The sequence below is a fragment of the Onychomys torridus genome, chromosome 22 (genome assembly GCF_903995425.1).
Source record: "Onychomys torridus chromosome 22, mOncTor1.1, whole genome shotgun sequence".
Classification (NCBI taxonomy): domain Eukaryota; kingdom Metazoa; phylum Chordata; class Mammalia; order Rodentia; family Cricetidae; genus Onychomys; species Onychomys torridus.
Window position 1 is genome coordinate 12912320 of NC_050464.1, and position 25228 is coordinate 12937547.

At 52.7% G+C, this 25228-nt stretch overlaps 1 protein-coding gene across 1 annotated transcript in view; it reads right to left on the reverse strand.

Annotated features, from left to right (window-relative positions):
* The window catches only part of Fam20c (FAM20C golgi associated secretory pathway kinase), a 55257-nt gene extending 30280 nt beyond the window's left edge, over nucleotides 1-24977 (reverse strand). The window contains exons 1-3 of the mRNA XM_036171861.1: nucleotides 23791-24977; nucleotides 21893-22071; nucleotides 12177-12255 (exon numbers count right to left, since the gene is read on the reverse strand). Of these exons, the coding sequence (XP_036027754.1) occupies nucleotides 12177-12255; nucleotides 21893-22071; nucleotides 23791-24383 (851 nt within the window). The 5' untranslated portion in view covers nucleotides 24384-24977. The remainder of the gene's footprint in view (nucleotides 1-12176; nucleotides 12256-21892; nucleotides 22072-23790) is intronic.
* Nucleotides 24978-25228: the final 251 nt, after the last annotated feature.

Sequence of the window (25228 nt, forward strand, 5' to 3'; positions counted from 1 at the left end):
TCAGGGTTATTGCTTGCTTGTTTTTCAAATTAATACAAATTAATTCTTATGACTACAAACATAATACCCAGCTCTGAAAAATGACCCAATTGTCTACACCTGAGCCAGTGTTGTACTATCCAAGGCATGGAGGTCACACGGGGTGCTCCAAAGAGAGTAGCAGCTAGGAATGCCCCTGACACCAACAGACTCCCCTGCAAAGTCACTGCAAGGACATGTCCCCCCCTAAACACAGCATCTGCTCCACAAAGTCCAAGTCCCAGCTGCCACTCTGTAGTTATGACTTTGACTCTGACCCAGATAAATGTGCATATGCTCATACACAAGTGTGCACATGCAACACACACACACACAATGCAATATACACCTACATGCAGGAGCATACAGAATAAACACCCATACATACAAGCACACATGTAATAAACATGAGCACATACAACACATACCCACACATAAAAGCATATACATGCAATATGCACATGGGTATATATATATATTACATATCCATATAAGAACACATATATACTATAATACATACTCACTCCAATACATACTCATGTGCAAAACATACTCATACAAGAGCATGTGCATGAAATATGGAGACACATGAACATGCATGGAACACATACTCATGTACACAAGCATATCCATGTATATATGTACACACAGCTGTACACTCTCACCCAGAATGTATAAACCTATGCATGCATGTTCCCCACATGCTGTGTACTCTCACACTGGGTGTTCCTAATGTTTCAGTTAGTTCCACTGGGCCTCTCCCCTCTGCCTTGCTCAAACCTGGGTCCTGGATCTCCCAGCCCTCAGTAAACCTCAGTGGTAACCTCCTCCCTACCACCCAAGCCCTCGGGGGTAGGGGGGAGCAGGACATTTCTTACCAGTCATCTGCTCCTCACAACAGTACCTGGGAAATCAGACTACAGGCCTGAGTGAGGAATCAGAGACTAAGATGTCCAGAGGTGCTGGGCTGCTGTGATTCCTGGTTCCCTCCATCCTCATGCCAGTGCCCCGGTGGGGCCCACCCCATTGCTCATGGTATGTTCTCATGACACGCCCCCATCCCCCCACCCCCACCCCCACAACTGCCCATGCCCGGCTGAGGGACTCTAACCAGCAGGGTCATATCACAATACAAACGCAGACCAGCTCACAGCCATCTGACTCTCAAGTCTTAAGTGGCCTCCAGGACTGTTCCCATCCCTAAGCCGCCCACTATTCCTGACGCTTGCGTCCTTGCTACTCCAGGGTCTCCTGTGTCCAATACCGCTCGCAGGGCCACAGAACTGCCCGCTTGGTCCCAACTCCTGGCCCTGTGTCTACAGCTTTGCCTCTGATGCCATCTCCTGCTCTTGCTGCCTCGTGCGGCCCGGGGAGCATCCGAGAAAAGAGTGCCATAGCCCATGTTCCCACCAGATGCCATTCAGAAGGTGGCTTAAGCACCTTTAGAGCCTCCTGTGCCATCACAGGTCCCGCCTGCAGCTGCTGTCTACCTCCAATCCTGTTTTGAGCTGCTCTCCTCAGAATCCGTGCCTGCTCATGAGTGGCTTTGCACAGAGCTGGCGGCAGGGTTGCCCTGCCAGGCCCTAGGCTCTCCGATACCACGTTCCATGATCCTCTGCCTGGATGTGCTCCACACTCACAATAGGATCCCTCTGGAGTGCCCCTTCACTATTCTGTGTTGACTGTCTCACAGGGCGGGGAAGTGTGTCTCCCTCATGGCGGCTCAGCAGCCACTCAGAGCGAAAGCCCAGTGTGCATGCCAGGTGGGGGCTGGGGCCATATGGAACATGGAACAGGCCTTCCCCAAGGACTCTGTCATCCAGGTATAGGAAGGCTACCTTTCAGACAAGTCCCATGTGCCAGAGGCCAGCTTCTTTGAGAGTGGTGAGTCACAGAGCAACCCAGATGGTATGAGGGGGTTCAGGAGGCCCCTTGATGAATGAGTGAAGGTCTAAGGTTCTAATCTGTGATCCTCACATGGAAGTCTCAGAAAGCCAGAAGGCCAAGCCACAGTACAGCCAAGGATGGGCACGGGCTGGGAGACCAGTGTGAGCCGACAGTAGATACAAAAGGGTCCTTGTCTACTTCTGGTCAGGCCCAGGCCTCTGCTGGCTCCACACTGTGACCTGGATTGGGCAATCTGTTTATTTTTGGGGCCTGGTGAAGGCCCTGAGCAAGGAAAGCATGAGCTGTTCACCAATAGGCCAGGAGATCCTTGGAAATCTCTAACCCTGCTCACTGGGCTTCAAACTTGGGTGTATAAAGTTCTGCTCAGCCTGTCAGCACTCACTGAAGTCCCCTGCCTATCCCAGGAGCATGCTGAGGTCCCCTCTACTCACCCCAGGAACATGCTTAGACCCCTTCCTGACTTCAGAACTTCTTTGAAGCCCCTCCTCAGCTCAGGAACATAGTAAGGCCTCCTGCCTGGACGGCTCCGCATTTGAAACTCTGTTCCTACCCCCTCAGTGCCCCCTTCCCGTTTCCTCTTCCCTCCTAGCCCCCCCTCCCGTTTCCTCTTCCCTCCTAGCATTGAACAGCCTTGACCACAGGGGCTGAGACCACAGGGTCTCCAAATGGATGGCTGACCCTGAGCCAGAGCTCTCTGCCTGGGCTGTTTCTACTGTCTCAGACACCCTCCCCGCCAGCCCCCCCACCCCGATTTATTTTCTTATTTTATGTGTACAAATGTTTTGTTTGCACATACTTAAGTGCACCATGACTATGTTTGGTGGCCAAAGGAGGTCAGAAGAGGGCATCAGATGCCTTGCAAATGGAGCTACAGAGGGTTGTGAGCTGCCTGCCGTGTGGGTGCTGAGTCCTGGGCAAGGGCAGCCAGCTCTCTTAATAGCTGAAGCCATCTCTGCAGCCCCATCTTTGGCACTATTTTCCCCTCTTCCTTCACTTACACATTGGCTCTTTGGTACAAACTTGAGCGTTATGCGTCTGTGACACGGACAGCGTCTCCATCCCACCCTGCCTTCTCCAACCTTCTGCTAGCTCCTCCCCAACCCCTTCTCACTGGTGACCAGGCTTCCTGTCACCCAGAAAAGAAACACACAGAGAAAAGAAGCCCCAAGTGCCACATCCATCTTCCCCCAATGGTGTCCAAAGACAGGTGCTCTGTGCATGGCCTGTTAGGATGAAACACTCACTGTATTTCTCAGCTGGGCCCCTTAATGGCCTCGCAGGTTTCTGAGCAAGTCATGCCCTGTCCTCATCTGGGTTTAGGTTGTACCAGCATAAGTTATAGGTCTCCAGACTGTCGGCTGCCACCTCCCACTTCCTGACCAGCCTGGGGCTGAGCCAGACCAAGGACATGATCCACACACCAAGTGGGAGGCCACCCACAACCCTTGATATCTGCCACAAGGACTAACCAGACTCAGGCTAGGGTATGAGGTTCCCACTGTGATTTCACTGAAGACAGTGAGTCATATTACAGTGTCAAAGGGCCACACTACTGGGCCCAGTGTAGACCACTGAGGTCACCAGCATACTGCAGGACACAGGGAAAAGCCCCAGAGGGGCTGGGCATGGTGGCATATGCCTACAACCTTAGCACTCAGGAGGCTACTTCAGGAGGATTACTACAAGTTCAAGGCCAACCTGAGATACAGAGTGAGTTCTAGGCCAGCCTGGATGGAGTTGTTATGCCCCCTTAGCAGACAATGTCTGGATCCAGGCTTAGGTAGTCTTTCCTCCAAGCAGTAGTGTCCATGGCACCTAACCTAGGAATCCTGGCCTCATATCCTGGCCTGTGGTCTGCTTGTTGTTTGCTTTCAACTATTCAAGCCTTGTTCTTCCACCATTAAGAACAGTCCATCACAAAATAATACACATATGTGATACCCAGGCAAGTCAAAGAATGTGATGTATGCTATAGAGTTGGCATTTACATAAAGCCCCCAACTGCCCACAGCCACCCAGCTGCCCACAGTCACACAAATCACCTAGTCACATAACCTCACCTAGTCACACAACCACCCAGTCACAAAATCACCCATAGTCACAGCCCATCCAATCACTCAATTGCCTATAGCTACAAAACCACCCAGATGCACTACTGCCCACCATCACACAACCACCTATGGGCATCCAAGCGATCTATAAGTATTCAATTGCCCACTCACACAACCACCCACAGCCACATCACTGCACAGAAACTCAATTATCCAGGACATCCTAAATCAGACCCTATCCTTATGTGAGGTCCACTTAGGGTGGCCCTCCTCCACACCACTAGAGACACCTCAGCCTCAGCACACAGGTATGGACCGCTCTGAATGGTGGTGGGGCCTTTGGGTCTGTCTGGTCAGGGACCAGGTAGGATGTAGGATATGCTGTCATACTCGCCAGAGGCTGAGGTACTTCCCAGGCTGGGATCAGCCTCTGCAAGCCACCCCTGAGCCACTCCAGGTGGATGTTTACTGAGAGCCATTCAGCAATGTGCTGAATGTTCTTTCCAATCCCTTGGGAAATGAAAGCAAATGTAGCCAGGAATCAAACAGGCAAAGAGCAGATTACATGTAGGATGGAATCACTGTCCTCCTGCCTTGTGGAGTGACTTCCTCCCTAGAGAGGAGCCTTCTGGGAGGGAAGGGTCCTGGATCTTATGCCCTGCAAAGGGAACAGTGTGGAGGGATGGGTCACACAGTAAGCTTTGTGGCTAGGACTTGACCTAGAGGTGTTCCTCTGTGCTCCAGGTGCTATGTGCCTCTACCTGAATGTCCCAAGTGGGTCGCCAAATACCATCAGCCACAAGGCCAGAAGAAGCCACTGTGCCCAGAGAAGGGTTTTGTATTGGTTAAACTTTGCCAACTCAACATAAACTAGAGTCACTTTGGAAGAGGAAACCTTAATTGAAGAATTGCCTCCATCAGACTAGCCTTTGGGTTTGTCTATGAGGCATCAATAATGGATGTGACAGGTCACTGTGGGTGATGCCACCCTAGGGCAGGTTGCCCTGAGTTGTATAGAAAAGCAAGCTGAGCAAGCCATGGGTGTCAAGCCAGTGAGCAGTATCCCTCCAGGTTTCTGCTTTGAGCTCCTGCCCTTACCTCCCTCAATGATGAACTGTAACCTGTAAGCCAAATAAACCCTTTATTCGCCTAGTTGCTTTTGGTCAGTGTTTTATCCCAGCAACAAAGAACCAGACTAGAACAGTTTCCTAGGTGCCCTCCTCCATCACACTGCCCAGCCTCCATGGGTATCCTCCCTTCCTCACCCTCCCACTCTCATTCCCCACAGCCTCCATATCCCCCCCCCCCCCTCACCCATCCTGTACTGAGGCAGGAACTATGCACCCTGACACCCTGAGTAACTGTCTGAGGCAAGGGCCCAGCAATGTCCAGGTCCTAAATGTCCTCAGATCAGGCTGCTGCCTGGTCTCACTCAGTGCTCATGTCTGTGCACAGACCCCAGACTTTCCCACCAGACCCCACAGGAATGTGTGGCCCATGTCTTCCAGCATGGTACTCCTTCAGCATGCAGCCCAGGGCACTTGGTAAGCAGCTGGAAGGGAAGGAGCTGAGTCCACTGTGGACAGCTGCATCCAGTACCTGCTGCACTGAAGCCTGTGCCTCAGACAGAGCAGCTGAAACCTTGTAGGGAGCCAATCCTGATGGTGTCAGCCAACCTCTTGGACTGTGCACAGGGCTCTGCCTGTGGTCTGGACATATCTGGCCTTCACTTGACCTTCACACCCATCATGGCCTCCCTGAAGGCTGCTTCTAGCTGAGTGTTCTTGCAAGGCTGTCTTTCCTTCTAGCCCTGACCCTCTTGACCCTCCTCAGGGAAGCCTGCTGGTCCATCTGCCTGCCCTACAGGTGTTCTTTCTCCCATGTATTCTGTGCATGACTGCATAATTAGTAACCACATCTGCCATGGTGGGCTAGACACACACACACTATCTCATCCCCTACTCAGCACCCAAGTGACCCACACCTGGGGATCACAGCCCTGTGGCTTTCCCATGAGCCTGGACCTTGAATCATGTCTGTACCAGGCCCAACCCAGAGCCTCTGGAAGTACCTACTATTGCTAGATGAGTATTTCTGCCATGAGACGGTCAAGCTGCATCAGGGGCAGCCTCAGGCATGTCTGCAAGGTTCTTTTCCAAGAAACACCTTGGTATTTGTACTGTTGAGGCCTGCAGCTGACCCCACCCTGCTGAGCTCTGCTCCTGTAAGCGGCTTCTGGGGAAGCATCTAGAGCATATCCTAGGCCAACTCCCAAAGGTAGACTTGGGATAAGCCCTCAGGCTTTATATCTTACAAGGCTTTGTAGACAGATGATAAACTGAGTCCCAGTGAGGCCTCATGGTTTCTCTGACACACACACACACACACACACACACACACACACACACACACACACACACAATTATACTAAAGTTTAAATAGCTCACCAAACCCACAAATAACAAAAATGAATAAAATGGACACCCTAAAAACTCATAGCCTATACTTCAAAGGATACCATCTATGTAATAAGAGTTTTTTTAACCCTTTGATAACAAGAGACAAATAACCAGCCAAAAAGATTGTAGGAGTGCTGTACTGGTGTATCTCCAAAGGAAACATATAGATGACCAATGGGCTCATGAGAAGACTCTGGTGTCCTTGGTCTTCAGGGAAATGCAAACCAAAGCCACTGTGAAGTTCCCACCTTACACCCATGAGGACAGCTACCATCAAAGCCAGATGACAGGATGTGCTGCTGGTGAAGACTGGGGAAGCTGACACCCTGGGCTGTACCGGTGGGATTATAAAGTGGCACAGCTACTATGGAAACTAGATGTAAACAAATGAGAATGTTAAGAGAGATCCAGGAGCCTTCCAAGGCTTGTGCCTAAGAGACCCCAAACATGGGCATGGCTAAGGTGGTAAAGTAATTGCCTTGCAAGCATAAATAACTGAGTCTGGTGCCCAGAATCCATGTGACAATGTCAGGTGTGGTGGCCTATGATGGTAATCCCAGTGCTGGGGAAGTGGAAGCAGACAGATCTCTTGGGCTTTCTTTCTAGCCTTCCTAGTAAGCTCTAGGTCAGTGAGAGACCCTGTCTCAAAGGAGGCTGATGGTGTTTCTGAAGATGACACCCCAGGTTGTCCTCTGGCCAATGCACATGCACCATACTTGTTGTTATAAAATGGGGTCCTCTGAGCAAAACAAACACCATTTTCACTGGATCAGCACTGTCTGCTGCAAGAGGCCATTATCAGCAGACCTACTGATGTTCCCTTGGGGAAAGAGTGGGCTTGGAAGGTCATGGGACCTCAACTGAGGTTCCAGCTGCTCCTCCCAGCCATTTTATGCAATTCTGCCCTAATTGCATGTGGCCACTGGGGCCTGTGAGGTGCTGGAGTGTATAGTAGTGGTTCTCAACCTTCCTAATGCTGTGACCCTTTAATACAGTTTCTCACGCTGTGGTGACGCCATCCATAAAATTATTTTTGTTGTGACTTCTTAACTGTTATTTTGCTGCTGTTATGCGTCATAATGTAAATATCTGATGTTCAGGATATCTGATATGTGACCCCCCCCAAAGGGTAATGACCCACAGGTTGAGAATCACTGTCTGTAGGATGATGGGGGAGGTTAACTGAAGTGGGGGAGGGGCGCTCCACCCGTGTAGCTATGGATAAGCCATCATCCATGCTGGGTGAAGACTTTCAGGTGTGGTAGCCATGAGTTTCCTCACCCAATAAACTTCCTGGTTCCCCAGGTGAACTCTGGTAAATTGTACTGCATTTTGTTGTTAGAGGAGGATATCTACACTGTTTACCTTTCTCCAGGGAAATAATTCTCACAACATACATGCATGCAACCCTCCTCCACATGAACCCCTAAAACATGTCTACACGACCAAGGGTTCAAAGCAGCATTATTCATTACAGACCACGAGAACAATCCATGCCCACCAGCAGATGGATGGATAAATAGGGCGTGACCCATCCACACAATGGAATATTACTCATCAATAAAAAGGAAGGGAAGCATTACCACATGTTCCAGCATGGGTGAATTCAGAAAGGACTACATCACTGTAGGCCAGACAGAAAGCAGCACACACCGCACGATCCATGCCCATGAAAACCCAGGATAAGCAAATCCACACATCGAGACAGGAGATTAGTGGTTGTCGGGTGCTGGGGGAGGGGTGGGGAGAGACAGCTAGATTTTTAAGGCGTTGCCTCTTAGAGTAATAAAAACTAGTGGTCAGGGATACACAGGTCACTCAGTGCTAGAAGCTACTGGACTCAAGTGAGTGGTTTTGGAAGGTGTGGTGTGCACTTGGTGCCAGGAAAGGCACTTGTTAACTAACAAAAATAGATTTAAAAAAAAAAAAAAAAACCTTAAATACTTCAAAGCAATGGTTCTCAACTTGTGGGTCAAGACACCTCTGGCACTGGGGTGGTGGTGGTGGTGGTGGGGAGTCTAATGATCTTTCACAGGGGTTGCCTAAGACTATCAGAAAACACAGATATTAACATTGTGACCCATAACATTAGCGGAACTACAGTGACAAAGCAATGTGTGGTTGAGGACATGAGAAGCTGTATGAAAGGTCCCTCCCTCCCTCCTTCCCATCCTTCTTCCTCCTCCTCCCCACTTACCTTCCCCCCCCCTCCTCCCACAGAGACTCACTCTGTATTCCAGACTAGCCCCGAAACTCACGGCAATCCTCCTGCTTCAGCTTTCAAAGTTCTGGATCACAGCCGTGATCCACTATGCCTGCAAGGTATGTATGTGTCTTTTAGTGTCTGCTAAAATCCTGACACTGCACGACAGCCAATCCCGGCGATCCTCCTGACTCTACTTCCCCAGGGCTGGGATGACAAGCATGCTTTGCCACACCTGGCTTTTTCACGTGGGTTCTAGAGATCCAATTTAGGTCCTCATATTCATGCCGCGGACACCTTACTGACTGAACTATCTCCCCATTCCCTATCACGGCTTTCGACTCTTTAAGGCCATTGCCAAGAACCGTATCATTCTATAGCCTCGGAGAAGCAGGGACAAAATGGGCAGCAGTGTCAGGTCCTGGGCCCCTGCCCAAGGTCATCAGGGTCATCAGTCGCTGGCAAGAGGACTGGAGTCAATGAGTCTCAGGTGCCCAGAAATTTCTGGACCTGGTCCATGGAGGGACAGCAAAATGACCCAGACAGATAGTGTGAGAAGTTTACAGCAAACTGTGCCGCTACCTGCTGGCATGGGGACCCCACCCACAACCACCTGCCCCATGCCCATTTTGAAGACAAAGCCCAGGCTGGCCTCAGGCTCTGTCTCTGGCCAGCCTGAAACATACCCTTTCCCTTTCTGAGTCTTTGTTTCCTTAACCTTCTCTAGCAACACCCTGACTTGGTTGATACCTCCTACCCTATCGAGGTCACACACTATTTTCTCCTATTCCAATCACTGCCCTAGAAACCCTCCAAGGAGAGGTGGGATTTCCAAGGGGGTTCTAATTAGCTCCTTATGTGACCACTCAGGGGATAGGGTGGTGCCCACCAGGTTGGGGGCTCCTTATAGGGCTCTGGACCTCTCAGCACCCCAGGCTCTCTGTTTGTATGTAGCCTGTCTTTAGACTCCATTGTGGGGACGAAACAAAACACAAAAGCCTTGAGTGCAGAGTCCCATTGCTCTCCCTCTTCATGGGACACAGGCTATTCAAGAGCCTGGGAATGGTTGTGGTTGCAGCTGTCCACAGCTGGACATACCTTACCCTCCAGCTACTCACACAGAGACAGGACACAAACCAGAATCCAGAACCACCCCTATCTCCACTCATGTGGCCATCTGGATCTCCAGGGCTTGCTGTCCTGAAACTCTGGGCCATGGGGAGCCTCTCTGGACAGCTCAGGATGTGTCTGTAAATTTCTGCCAGGCTTGAAGATACACTTCTCAGACAGGAAGCACAAGCCTGTCTCCCAGAGCCCATGCCCGAGGAATGTGGCTGAAAAGGAGATGTATATGCTGTCATTTTCATTTATTGTCCCCAGATCTTGGCCGGCAGCAGGCTGTCCTGATCCATTTGTCACCTGGCCTGGCCCTAGCCTCTATCCAGGCAGGTTCTCATGGCACTGTCCTTGAGAAAACCAGAAGCCTTAAAATAGCCCGAGACTGTGGCTCAGTGGGAAGAGTGCTTGCTTGGCGGGTACTGCATATACAGAGTGTGGTGGTACATGCCTGTAATCCTAGAACTATGGATGTGGAGACTGGAGGATAGGAAGTTCAGGATTATCCTCAGCTACAGAGCACATGCGAGGCCAGGCTGGGCTCATAAAACTCTTCTTGCCCAAGGAAGGAGAGTGAGAAAGGGAGGGGGGTGGGAGGAAGGCAGAGAGAGTCAGGAGAGGGAGCGAGCCTCCTTTAAGCAACACGTGGAGGTGTACTCTGTAATGCCAGCACTCGGAGAGGTCTGAGGTTAGAGGACTGCTGAGTTTGAGGCCAGTGTGGGATACAGTGAGATTCTGTCTCCACTAAAGCCCCCTTGAGAAACTACGGGAAGCCATGTTATTCTCCCTGGCATCTGGCCCTCTAGGACATCCTGGAATGACCACACAGGCCATGTGGAGACCTTCTGCTTGCTCCTAAAGGACAGGGACATTCAATGCTTGACTGTGTACGCTGACCCTGAGTGGTGGCATCCAGCCCATGGCTCTTCTCATGCCAAGCTGACATCACTCCCTGCACAGGACAGATGCTCGTGGGACATTTTCTTGCTTGAAGAGCGAAAGAAATGCTGTGCTCTCAGCCGCAAAGCCACGAGGCATCCTTGACCACTCCACCTCACAGGCAGCAGCATAGGCCTCACTGTCTCCTGGTTTAAGCCCCATGACCAGGTTTTCCTTTGCCTGTGGGAGTGGGTGATGCTCCCGAAGGTCTCTGTATGAAGCAGGCTGCCTGTCTTCCTTGGGAAGCCAGGGAAGCCCACTTTCCTCCTGAGCCCGTGCTGGTCTGCCTGGAGACATAGTACAAACAGGAACAGCGAAGTGCCTTCCCTGTTTCTGGAGTAATCAGCAATTTTTTTTTTTTTTTCCAATTTGAGGATTAAACAGGAGGGAAAGCCGGATTTGTAGAAAATTCAGGGCAGATAGCTGAGACCTGGTCGGCCAACACAGCTGGGCTGTCCCTGGGGACCTGCACCCTGCAGCTGGTTGAACTGAAGCCTCACTCCCACGATGTGCATGTATGTCCTCCTTGGCCTTTGTGGCTATACACGGTGTGTTAAAGAGTAATACCATAGCCTGTCTGCCGCAAAAAAATGCAAAACCTTGGCCCAAGCAGGGGAGCCAGCTGTGGCGATGAGATGCATGCTCAAGCAACTCCTGAGTGTCCTGAGTGGACAGGTGTTACATAGCACTCCCTCACTGATGCTGGTGATGAGATGTCTACCTCTTCTGGGACATTCTGTGGGGCAGGGAGCCTACTCTAGGATGAAGTTGTGTGCATGTGTGTGTGTACACATGTGTGTGCACACGCACACGTACATACTCTCCGCCTTATATTTTGAGGCAGGGTCTATCACTGGACCCAGAGCTCACCAATTCAGTTAGACTGACTGGCCAGTGAATGCCAGGTATGCCCCTGCCTTAGCCACCCCAGGGCTGGATTACAGGCAGGCCACACCATGCCTTGCGTTTTACATGGGTGCTACAGGTCAAACTCAAGTCTTATGCTCTTGTGGCAAGCCCTTTTCTGATTAAGCCATCTCCCCAGGAGGAAGTTTTATGATGTGCAGGCTCCCCACAGATGACTTACAATGCTCCACTGCCACCTAGATTGGACAGCAGGCTGAGTGAGAAATAGGCCATACCACTTGCAGAGCCCTGGCTGGCACCATCGGCCCTGTGTGGAGTCCCACACAGCCTCTGGGCATGTTAGAAAAAATACAATCTCCCCTCCAGGGGTCTCTTACAGTCCCACATTGCCAGCCCCTTCTTAAATGCAAGCATTCACCTTCCCAGAACAAGATGGACAACCATCTTCAGGTATGTAATGATGGTGTCAGGCTGGAGAAGGTCCAGGAGGGTGCAGACAGTCTGGCTCCTCACTTAGCCATCACAGCAGTTCACCCCCAGATAAATGTTGCCTCCCCCCACCTTATGCTTGCACACTGTGGCCCGGCCTCACGCCCACCCTACTTGGGCACTTACTTCATGGGTTTGAATAGCGCCTGCCCATAATTCTGGAAGGTCATGATGAGCTTCAGCTGTGTGCCCCCTGACTTCATGGCTGCAGGAGGGAGGGAAGAACAAACAGGGTGACTCAGTGGCTGCCGTCTGCCCCCAGACATCAGAGCCACATAAAGGCTCTAACTACCAGTCAGCTGGATCTTCTTCATGTGGCTAGGGGCTCCCACTGTGCCGGAGAAGTGAGGCTTTGCGGCAATGATGCTCCCCAGCTAGCTGGAGCCCCTCCTGATGTAGCAGTAGGATCTAAGCAAACTCCATAGTGTGAGCTGGCAAAGGGCCCAGGGGGTGGGCAGGTGCACTTGCCTGCCAGCCCAGGAGTGCAGACACACACATGCACACCTCCACACAAATAAATGCCTACTCCACTAACACACCTCCACACACCCTATGCCCCACAAACAACACCTTCATACCCACAAACACCTCCACTCTTACATAAACATCCCCATACTTAAAATATCCACCCGCATCTACACACACACACACACACACACACACACACACACACACACTCACCACTGCTTGCCTAGGCACAGGCAAGCTACTAGAATTTAGTGAAGGTCTGAGTGGTCACTCTGAAGAGACCCCAAGTACCTTTAGGTTAGAAGCTCCTACATCATCAGGACATGGAGAGATAGGAAAGCTTCAGAAGGTTCCAGAAGGCACATTGTTCTGGCACTTCACTATGTCAGAAAGCAGATGGATTTCCAACATGACCTTTCTTCCCCTAACCTTGCATTTCCCTTTCGCTGAGGAAAGAGATAGAAAAAGCCATGGAAGCTTTTCTATTCTAAGTCAGCCGTGGCAAATGCCCCCAGGTTGCTCAAGGCACAGGGACACAAAGGGGCCATCACACTGCACACCCATGCACATAGAAGCATGCCTGGTGTGTATAGAGGCAACCTGCAACCAGGGCAGGCCTGGGGCAAGGGGTCGTGTCACAGACGTAACCGAAGCCTACATTGGACATATGGGTAGATAGGAAGTTACAAAGGGTGAGATAACTTTAGACTCCTTGGTGTAGGAAGAAATGCAGGCATGTGCTGGGGTCTGAGGTCAGCACAACAGCCACTCCTAGGGGCGCATAGGGTTGGTCACAAAGTGCAGACATAGGCCGGGGTGGTGGTGGCGCACGCCTTTAATCCCAGCACTCGGGAGGCAGAGCCAGGCGGATCTCTGTGAGTTCAAGGCCAGCCTGGTCTACCAAGTGAATTCCAGGAAAGGAGCAAAGCTACACAGAGAAACCCTGTCTTGAAAAACCAAAAAGGACTGTGGCTAATGATACCAGGGTCAGTGGGGACTCGCAGGTGTGTGTGTGTGTGTGTGTGTGTGTGTGTGTGTGTGTGTGTATGTCACAGAACAGTAAGTTTGAAGGTTTGGTGGAGCTGGGCAAGGTGGCACACATCTTCAATCTGAGTACTTGGGAGGCAGAGACAGGTGGATGTCTATGAGTTCCAGGCCATCCTCGTCTGTGTAGTGAGTTCCAGGCTAGCTAGGGCTATATAGTAAGACTTGCCTCCCAAAAAGACAAGACAAAAGCTCAGTGGAAGAATGGTGGTCCACTCTGATCTAGACACTAAAGTCTGCTTAGCTTCCCCAGGCTGTGTATCCTGGAAGGAACCTTTACTTTTCCAGCCTCAGTTTCCCCTTCTGTAAAATGGGGCCATGGATGCTTGTTTATTCTTGTGTAGATATTTCCTCCAAATTAAAACATCTCCTCCTGGCTGGATGTGGTTGCACAAGCCTTTAATCCTAGCACTATATAGGCCGAGGCAGATGGATCTCTATGAGTTCGAGGCCAGCCTGGTTTACACAATGAGTTCCAGGACAGCAAAGGTACTGAGACCCTGTGTCAAAAACAAAAACAAAAACAAAAACAAAAACAAAAAAACAAAAAAACAACCAACCAAACAACCAAAAAAGATTACTCTTGGTGGGAGGCTCATTAAGATTTAGCAAGTAAATGAAACTTAAAAGGCTTAGGAAGTTCCTAATGAAACTTACAAGAATCACAAGACCCCCTCCTCCTAGTTAATATAAGCAGTAACAGTTGATGAGGAGAGAAGACCCTCCCTCAGGCCAAGCTGCCTGTGGGTCATATAGGAGGCTCCAGGGATGCAGTTTTCCTGAGTCTTTCCCACACCATGATGCTCATGTGGTACAGCTGCCTTTGGGCCATCCGTACAAAGTTACCCAAATACACTCATTGGTTCACTAAGCCAGACCTGGTCCTGTCATTAGTGCCCTATCTAGGGAGAGTAGGCATTTGTTCATATCCCCTCGGGGAAAGTCACGTGAGTTGTGGAGAGGATCAGGATCAAAGAACAACAGTGGCCTGGACTCACCCAGACAGTGGGGACAGCTCCCCACCCCCACCTCCACCCCCGGCTGGTATTAGCAGGGGACCTCCCTGGGCCTAGATGGCCACCTGCTTGGCTGCTTGTTGTGTATGATGGGCTGCATCGGAGACTTAAGACTGATTTGGGGCTCCACCAGGCCGGAGCAGCCGGTGTGAGCTTGTGCCCTTCTCGGGCCACCACACATCTCTCATGCTTCTTTCACACTCAGGATGCAACAACAGCACCCAGGGCAGGTGGTTGGCGGTGACCCCACCAGATGTGTGACTACCACCCCGTCTTCCCTTCGAGTGACACAGCCAGAGCTTACAGTTTGATGATTAAGCAAGCAGCTTATGAAACATTCATGCTCCAGGAACCTCATTCTCCCCCTGAAGACAGGGACACATGGATTTTTTTTCAGCCCCGAGACACAGACCAGCAGCAAGCCCGCACCTCTCCCTTGGGAGACCGGCAGGGGATTTTAATTTTCTGTCTTTTCCTTATCTGTGCTTTCTAAATTCACACACTGAACATCCACTGCATTTCCGGCAAAGCGCAAAAGAAGGAGGTGATTAAAAAGTTGGTGGCACCATTAAGTCTTGGTGTGTGTCCCATTTGCACTTAATAACCGAGACTCTTGGGTTTGACGGCTCCTTCCTGGGCACCAGGCTCTTTTTCAAGTTTGTAATCCTGGCTTTCAAAGAGTGAAATGTTGTGTTAATCTGGTCAGCTTGGTTGGTTCCTGCCCCTCCCCTACCACCGGCTTTTCTTGCTTCAAATAGGCTCTCATTGTAACTAACACTCACCTCAAACTTGCTGGACAGCTGAGGATGACCTTGACCTCCTGACCTTCCTGCCTCCGTGTCCTCAGTGCTGTTTATGCAGTGCTGGGTATGGACCCCAGGGCTTTGCACATGCTAGCCAAGCACTCTAACCACTGAGCTACACCCCAGTCTTGCCAATCTTTTTCTAAGGGGGTCCCATCTGCCTCCCTGTTGCCCCGGCATGGTATATGGCCAATCTCCCCAGCCCCCCACTCCCAAGGAGGCAACCAGAACTTTAGAACACAGAGCCCTGAGGTGACTAAGGTACAAACTGGAAGGCTCTGTCCTGACTCAGCCTGCCCTTAGCACTGTAAGCTGTCTGAAGCTAAATTGGGGATAGTCTGCTTGGAACCCAGACCCCACATATCTGACACAGACTGCTTTGTATAACAGCAAAGGCTCAGGGTGTCTGTCTAGCTGGGCAACAGACACAAATACCCACCAGGTTGTGTACTAGGCTGTCCCCACTGGGCACTAAGGAAATGGGCCAGAAATGGGTGGTCAGGGTAGGGGGACCAACAGCTGGCAGGGCCAATAGACAGCATGGATTTTCCTCATGGAGACAGATGGAAGGTCATGTGTAGAGGGAAGCTCCCCCTCCTTACTGGGACAGAGAGGTGGCCCTGTGAGAAAGTGAGACCCACGCTCCTGGCTTGAGAGCCACTGGATACCTCTTAACAGGGCATTGTGTGGTTTCCAGTGGACTGAGACCACATCTTATATAAACTAATTTGATTTTTTTAAAAGACCTATTGGGGACTGAGGACGCAGCTTAGTTTGGTAAAGTGCTTGCCTAGCATGTCCTGGGTTCTATCCTGAGCACTGGGGAGGCGAAGGCAGGAGGCTCAGGACTTCAAGGTCGTCCTGTACTTCCCAGCAAGTTTGAGGTCACCCTGGGATACAAAAGACTCTATCTCAAAACAAACCAACAAAGACCAGCGGGTCACACTTGAGATATCGATTGGTGGCCCTTGGGGACGGTCACCACTGCTGGGCTTGACCTTGTTGTCTCATCCGGGCAGTGGAGGGGATTGGTGATTCTATTTGGGGGTCAGTCAGGCAGTAGGTTGACTATTTACACACACACCCCTTGCTGCCTTTTAAGGGCATTGGGGAGACTGTTCTAGAAGATTAATGGAGGCAGGTGTTTGCATTGTAAGTGAAGTCCTCCCTAGGGAAGACTCACATTCGGAGAATGTACCACTCAGCTTTTCCAAGCTTGTCTTACATGTCCCTGAACTGAAGAGGCATGACCATGGTTCAGATGCTGGGCACCCACAGAGTCCCTTTCCACCTGCCAATCTTCGACTTGAGGAAACAGGCATGGGGCACATTTACGTGGTGACAAGAGGCAGATTCCCTGAGGTCAGCACTGGAGGAGCGGGACAAGCTGAGTGAGCAGGTGTTCACTAGTGGCTGCAGCCGGGTCTTCAAGCTCCTGGCCTGTTACAAGGCTTTCGGCTTCAAGCCTGCCACTGGCTCAGACCAGAAACACGTGGGGCAGCTTCCGTAGCCTCCAGCCTGATATCACTATGTCATGCTGTCTCTCAGGCAGCTCACTTTTATTTTGAGAGTGGCAGTCACAAGAAACCCCAGCAATACCCGGATTGAGCTTGCTCTGTCCTGCAGAAAGCCAAGAGGGTGGGAGCTTGGCTCAACCCCTGCAGCTTCCTGGCTGCACAAGGAGAAAACGGGAAGAGGGGAGGAGGGATGGGGCGACCCAAGTCCCCACTGAAGAACACCCTTGCTCTTGTTCTTCCATCCTATGGCACTGAGCAACGGATAGCTGTTTACTGCCTCCCAGGTGCACTTGATCTTGGGGTCCTTGTTATGTCAGGAGGTCCCTCTACCACTGAGGTCTTTGACCTGCAGTCACTCTCCCACTCCCCACCCCTCACACATGCCCTGAGTCAAGAGGCAAGGACCTGTGACCCTGTTGTGACCGTCTCTTGAGAGCTGTTGCATCTGTCAGGGATGAGACACCCTCCCCCCACCCCCTTCACAGGCAGTATTTCCAGGGACACCACTGTCATGGGCCCTTTGTTCCTTGAAGCTCACAGCCAATTCTCCCAGATTCCATCTCCATCCATTCTTTCCCTCGGGCAGATCAATTAGTGACAAGGGCTTGAGTCCTGTGGAGTCGTTTTCTTTTGTTCTGCCTTGTTCTCAAATTCACAAGCCTTGATCTGACCTAGATGGAGCCACCTTAGAGATCTCTGCTCAGGCCGGAGGCTGCCTGCACCCTCCACTTCCAGGGAGACTTCTCCCTCAAGCGATTTCAAGTGTAGAGCGTTTGCATTGGTAATTGGACACAATAGTGATAGTGATTTGATTATCGCCGGTCCCAGCCGAAGGCATGGCGGGCCTGACTTCCAGCTGAGCAGAGGTGGATGTGTGGAGAGCCTCTTTCTTTAAAGGCAGCAGTGGCCTGTTACCAGGCAGCCTGGAGCCTGGCTATAAATAAATCTCTATTGGCCTTGGCCAGCTGTGCTGTGGGCCACACAGAGCCTCCCGAAAAGGAGCAAGAGGTTCTAAACAGGCGAGATTTAATGGACCCCCCCGCCCCCACCCACCATTTCCCATCACAACAGTTACATCCCGGCTCCATATTTCATAGTGAGATGAACAACTTGAAGATTAAAGTCATCACTTCTGGAGCTGGGGCTGGCTCTGTGGATAAGATGCTTGCTGAGCAAGCATACAGACCAGAGTTTGGAAGCCCAGAACCCAAGTAAAAGCTGTACAGATGTGGTGGCTGCCTATAATCCCAGCCCTAATGAGGCAGACAGGGAATCCTGGGAGCAGGTTGGCTAGCAAGGCTGTCAGAGCTGGAGAACCCTAGATTCCATGAGTGGCCCCACCTTGACGAGTTAAAAATGAAAAAATAATTGAAATGCCTAATGCCAACTTCAGACCTTCACACTATGGGCACATTGGTGCATAAACACCCACAAACACGTGTACGCACACCTATCTATACACACATGTGCACAGAGGCTAATAAACACAAACAACACACAGACTCATACATGCTCGCCTACACATACACAAACTTAAAAGTACAAAAATAAAGTTGTCACTGGTGGGCCACAGGGAACCCTGAGTCAGAAGCAAGGGGATACTACCCACAAGCAAATCTTTCTTCTCTGGAGCCTCAGTTTCCGTAGTAGCAAGGGGGGCGGGGAGTTGGAAGGCAGGCCTAGCCTTTGGAGGCTCTACTACTCTAGGCCCTGGGCAGAAGCAAATCCTATTTACGAGCACCCAGCTTGTCACCTACCCAGTGACTGTGCTCTAAGGAATGCCAAGAGGCTGTGCCTCAAGGAGCCAGGTGTCCACTCAAAACTTTGGCTGGACTTTTACACCCATGACAACCTTTGGGGCAGCTCAAGATGAGTCAGGTTGGCCAGAGCAGCAGGGAGTTGCCTCCAGCGGGCAGTCTCCAGGACAGTGTGCAATCTCCAGGGCAGTATGCTGGGCATTTCAGGCTACTCCCGACAAAGCAAGATGTCTGGGCCAGGCCCACTTCTGCAGGTGTAAACTCTGCAGCCCTGAGAAGATATCGGTGCCTATTTTGTCTCCTGGACTCTAGGCAAAGAGGCTTGGTGTGCCTTGAAACATGGTTGCCACCTAGAGATCCACCAGGTAGGTGCTGTCCAGTTCTGCTCTTGCTTCTGACTCTTATTTACACACTGAAGCCATCTCCACTTTGTGGGGCAGATGCCACATGTCTGAACCTTCTGGGCAGCAGGATTTGTGGGGCCAGAAAGGAAGCATTGCTCCCAGCCACGAAGCACCTGTGACTTCTCCTTGGGGAAAAAGCCATCTTCTACAATGCTCTCAGACTCACTTATCACCCCCAGATACATTCAGGTTGGATCAGGTTTTTCTGCCTGGTAGCTGTTTAACTGAAGTCACTGTGGCTAATGATTGGTACAGCTGGGATCCTTCAAATCTCGGAGTGGGGGACAGTGTCCTTTGTCTGCCTGGGTGACGGTCATCTCCACTGATCTACCTTCCAATAGCTGCCGGGTACCTGAAGAATGAAGGGCCCAGCATGTCCACGATGGGAATGGATGAAAACCACCTCAGCTATTGTGTTCCAGGACATCAGTGTAGGATCCATTCAAATATCCCTTGGGCCAAAAGGGTACTACTGACTGACTCCAGGATGCCCCACCAAACCAAGGCCCAGGCTGAGTCTAGGCTGCTCCCCATCAGCAACAGAGCTCTTCACCCCATGGTGAAGTTAGAGTCCTAGTTAGCTCCATCACCTTTCCCGAGGAAATCAGACACATAAAGATGGACAGAGGTCTTTGAGGGAAGCACAGCTACTGGTGAGGCCCTGGAACCCCAGTCTCTCCTGATCTCTGAGATCCTGGGATGGATCCCCTCACCTTTGCATAGAACAGGTATCAGTGAGTAAAGGGAATAAGAAATCGGAGCCCCCTCAAGAGGCTGGCCTGCTGTGGGGGTCACTTAACACTCAAGACTCCTAGGCTTGTTTTTTGCACATACCTAAGGATGTCACCGTCTTCAAGGTCATTGTAGTACATGCTCCTTACTCCTCTACTGAATGATCCACAGAGACAGCAGTACTTCTGAAAGTTAGTCTCACCACCAGGTCCTTCCACTTGCTAGGAAATTGCTCTCCCACTGAGCCATGCCTCCAGCCCCTCACTGGGAGATTCTAGACAGGTGCTCTACCACTGAGCCACACCCCAGCCCCTCACTGGGGGATTCTAGGCAGGTGCTCTACCACTGAGCCACACCCCAGCTCCTCACTGGGGAATTCTAGGCAGGGGCTCTACCACTGAGCCACACCCCAGCCCCTCACTGGGGGATTCTAGGCAGGTGCTCTCCCACTGAGCCACACACCAGTCCCTCACAGGAGATTCTAGGCAGGGGCTCTCCCACTGAGCCACACCCCAGCCCCTCACTGGGGGATTCTAGGCAGGTGCTCTCCCACTGAGCCACACCCCAGCCCCTCACTGGGGGATTCTAGGCAAGTGCTCTATTGCTGAGCCACACCCCAGCCCCTCACTGGGGGATTCTAGGCAAGTGCTCTATTGCTGAGCCACACCCCAGCCCCTCACTGGGGGATTCTAGGCAGGTGCTCTACCACTGAGCCACACCCCAGCCCCTCACTGGGGGATTCTAGGCAAGTGCTCTATTGCTGAGCCACACCCCAGCCTCTCACTGGGGGATTCTAGGCAAGTGCTCTATTGCTGAGCCATGCCCCTACTACCAAGCTGCATCCTCAGTCCTCTTTTAAGTTACTATTTTAAGAAAGGGTCTTGTTAAGTTATCCAGGCTGGCCTTGGACTTTGGATTTTCCTGTCTCAGCCTCCTGAAGAGCTAGATGACAGGCTTTACCTTCATGGCCAGCTTGGGTAGTTCTTTAACAGTCATACTATAATACTCCAAAGAGAAAGGGACATGGATTGTGTCTTCTTTATAACAAAGTCCCGTGATAACAAGGACTATTCCTAATTCATCCGAAAGCCTCTGGACTCCATAAGGGGCATGGCAGGGTCAGGTGGGGGTGCACTCAGATCCCTGTGGCTGGAGGGGGAGGCATAGAAGACCACTAGCTCACTAGGTGAGCTGGCCAAACCCTGGGGGAAACTGTGGGTCCTGGCTTTTTTGACCAGGCAAGAGCCCAGCACACATACAGATCAGCAGAGCCCCAGACACCTCTAAAGAGGTAGTTGCTGCAGGCAGGCAGCTTCTAACTGCTCCATGTCAGCAATTGGACCAAAGCCCATTACTGGAGGGAGCCTGTTAGCAGATCTGCTTTCAAGACACATGGCAGGCTACCCAAGCACGTGCAGCTGGGCACACCAGGCCACCCCATACACAGTCCCAGCCCTCAGCCTGTCCTAGGTCACCTCTCAAGCCACAGTGACTATCAATCACTCACAACCTGATGACAACCTCAAAATCTGCTCAGAAACTGTTCCTGATGTGCTATTTTCCTGAAATTTAAAACTGAATTTTTTTTTTCTTTTTTTGGTTTATTAGATCACAAAGCCCTGGAGATGTTCCCTTTAAACTGCTCCATCCAGGATACCTAGGCTCCAACTTGGTTCCTCCCTGACCTGGTGAGACTCCCTGAGCCCCTGTTGAGTTCTGAAGGGAGCAGGCTCAGAACCTCAGGCCCTGGCTGAGCCATGCAATCTGGCTGCCCCTATAGGAGGGACAAAGATGGCCCTTGATTAGGTGATGGAAGGAGGTGCCACAGCCACTATGGGTCACCAGGGCGTTCTTTTACAGAGGAGGGAGGGCCTATATGTCTGTGTATATAACCCTATTAGGGGTCAAAGTGGTGACCCTCACTTGCCACTGAGTCCTGAGGCATCCATCTGGCTCCTGCATCATCAGGGTAGTCATCTAGATACCTCCAGAAAGTGTGGCTCCTTTGCCAGTGACCTGCATAGGGAAGCCAGCTTCACACAGCCCTGGTGTTCATATACCAAGGCACACTTGCACCAAGGGCCAGCAGGTAGCTACCTACCGACGCTGGTGATCTTCTGAGAGCCGAGGTCCTGCAACAAGGCATCAATGGCCGGGTTGTGCCTGGAGTACAGCTCATACCGGTTGATGCCGATGTGGAATTTGAGCCAGTTAGGATAGAACTCCACGGCTGCCTCACCGGTGGGCAAGAATTCTGCTCCTTCAGCACCTTCATGTGGCCTGCAAGGAACAAAGGCAAGCTACAGTCAAGTGTCAAAAGAGAGGCAAAAGGCTGAAGAATGTTGGGAAGCTGGCCTGAGGGTCAGGGCTTGAGACTTTGGGTTCAAAGTACAGGTTCACTAAAAGCTGTTTTTACGCTGCTGTGTCTGCACTTTCCTCCCCGGCTGCGGGTTCCACCACCTAATAACACACCTTAAGGCCTGTAATTCCTATTTACCCTCTAGAGACGCCACAGACAACCCTAACTACCACCGGCCTAGACCCAGAGTGTCAGCGCTATCCCAATACCTCTGTCCGGGGGTCACCAAAAAGTGCCCCCACAAGAATGATGTCAACTGGGAGTGTGTGGGAAGGGGACTGTCAGCTTTTCCTGGGGCCAGACAGCATGGAAGTTGTAGGCACACCCAGCCAGCCAGAAACCTCCCCAGCTTTCTTGTTCCAAAGACCAGGGGCAGGGATGATGCAAGGGGCTAAATTTGATTTTAATGAGTGTAGCCCTAGGTGGGGAGAGCTAGATGAAGGAATCAGTCAGTTCAGCCCAGGTTCAGAGGGAAGACCTGCTGCCTGCTTTCTCCGGCCATGGGATTGTCCGGAGGAAGAACGGACCCTCTGGGAGCCTGCTGGGCTGGAAGGGAAGAGGGGCCACTTTAGTTCTGCTTCACTGACAGGTGAGGATCCTTTGACTCCAGGCTGTCCTACACTAGAAGCAGAAGGGAGGGCTGGGGGCCTCCAAGAAGCCACACCCTGACCACTCTCTCAGCTGCCTTTGCTGGATGGTTTCTGGCCAGCAAAGCCCCAAAGCCATCAAACAGCTCACATGTGCAGCAGGCAAAAGGCACCGGGCCTGGTCACATTCCGGGGGGTGGGGGGTGGGGGGTGAGAAAGGATTTCTGAGGCTGTGTCTGTCTGTCTGCCTGTCTCTCTCTCTTCTCTCTCTCTCTCTCTCTCTCTCTCTCTCTCTCTCTCTCTCTCTCTCTCTCCTGCCCGGGAACCCTTGCAGGTTATTTGCTCTAGCCAGCTGGTGGTTAATATTTCACTCTGCCAGGCTTATTTGGATCTGTGCAGCTGTGGGGGTTGGGGGTGGGCACAAAGCTGGGAAGCTGGGAAGATAACTCCAGGATTGCTCGTCTTCCTTCCAGTCAGGGTGGCCCCGGTTCACACCCTTGCCAGGAGGCCTCCACACAGCCAGCATCACTTCTCAGCTGCTTTTGTCCCCAGTGACTGGATTTAAAAGACTTATTAGGTACATTCAGGCCTTCTGGAGGTGTCCACCCCGAACAGCTCACCCATCGGTCTCAGAGCCAGCAGCCCAGCCCTTCCCAGGGGAAGGCGGCTCCCACTCGCCCTGGCTGGCTCTCCCAACATATTCTTTCATCTGCTTCCTCAGCCATCGCCAGGGCCCGCCAGCATGCTTCCTTGTAGGTGGAGCACTGTGCTCTCCTGGCTCCTGGTGGGCCGCCAGCTTCCCACACCAGGGTACTGGGGGCCTCCCAAACCCCATTAGCCCTTCTCCCTAGGAAATCATTGTGGAGACAAAGGCAGGGCCCAGAGCAAGAGGTGCATCTGCCCCGCCCACCAGGCGTCCCTACTCAGCCTCCTCTAAGGGTCCCCAACGGTACACAAAATGCTTGGCCGGTGAAATGGCTTTCTAGGGGGTGTCTTTATTCCTGGCAGGGTCGGGTGCGCCAACCCCACCCCATCCTCCCACTCTCTGCTCACCAGTCAGGATTCTCTGCCGCTGCTTTGGGGTTAAACCTGATGTCGCTGTTCACATTAAACAGGACGTCGTCCTCTGTCAGAGGAGGTACAGCCCCCTGGTAGAGTGGGTGCTCAAACAACTTGGCCAAGAGCGATCCGTCCCCGCTGGGACCAGGGGGCGGCACCCGTGGTCGGGGCCCAAGGTCTCGAAGCAGCGGCCGGTGCGCAGGGTCACGGGGTGGCGGGGAGCCGGGCTCCGGACCTCGTGGAGCGTGATCAACCGGCTCCGCTGCAGGAGGCAGCTTCTCCAAGGAGTGGGAGGTTAGGTTAGAGGCTGGATCTGAGCTGAAGTCTTGCAGGATGCGCAGTGTATGTTTGTTGGGCCAGCCTGCGTCGCCACCGGCGGACTCCCCCGGGCGGCTCCTTGCCTGGGCCCAGCCTGGGCCAGATGCCTCTGCCGCTGGCTGCGCGCAGGAGCAACCAGGCTCCCCGGAGGATCGCGCGGCGCGCCGGTCCAGCTTGGGTAGCAGGTCAACAGCAATGTGCAAAGCGCAAGCCAGTAGAAACACCACCAGGATGAGCACACGAAACCTGCGCACCAGGATCATCTTCATGGCCGCGCAGGCCAGCGGGCTCGGGGGGTTCCGGACACGCGCTCCACCGGCGCCCCTCAGCTTGGCAGCAAGCCGGCAACGACTCACAGGTCAAGGTCCATTCGGCAAATGAACAGCTACCAGCTCGGGGGCTGTCCCCAGACTCGGACGTCGTGGAGGACACATGCCACCAAAGCACCGACTCTCCGGGCCATCTCGGGGGTCGGCCAGCGGCCCTCGTCGGTGGCAGTGATGACAGGGAACACAGCAGCGGACGAGGGTCTCCCGGACGGCGACCACACTCATTGGGCGTGTAGGCAGAAGACGCGGCTGTTCATCCCGGCTGGGGCGCGACGGATCCGATCCAGAGTGCAGTGCTCCCGCTGGGCCACTCTGGGTGCTGGGCGGGTGACAAGGCGGCTCCTCGGCGGTGTCAGGCTGCAGCTAGGAGGCCGGGCTGGAGAGACTGGGGCGAGAAGGGGAGCGCGAGGGGGCGCGCGGGGCGCAGCCGCGATCTGGCAGGTGCAGCGGGCCGACCCGGAGCGCAGCGCCCGCACGGCGGAGCTCCAGGCGCCCCGCGCCCGGCCCGCTGATATCCGAGCGCCGCGGAGCCGCCCCCCGCGTCAGCGCCCGCAGATTGGCGGAGCCGCGGCCCCGCGAGGCCCGGCCGGCCCGGCGCTCGCCGGCGCTCCGCTCTCTCCTCCCCTCGGCCGCGCCCCGCGGTGTCGCCGCGCCTCCTCCGCCCTGAGCCGGGAGCCGGACAGGCCCGGTAGGGAACCCGCAGGCAGCGCGGGCTCCGACTCTGCGCGCGCGGCTCTTGGCCTGGTCGCCTGTGTCCCCGAAGCTCCGCGCGCCGCCAGCTGCAG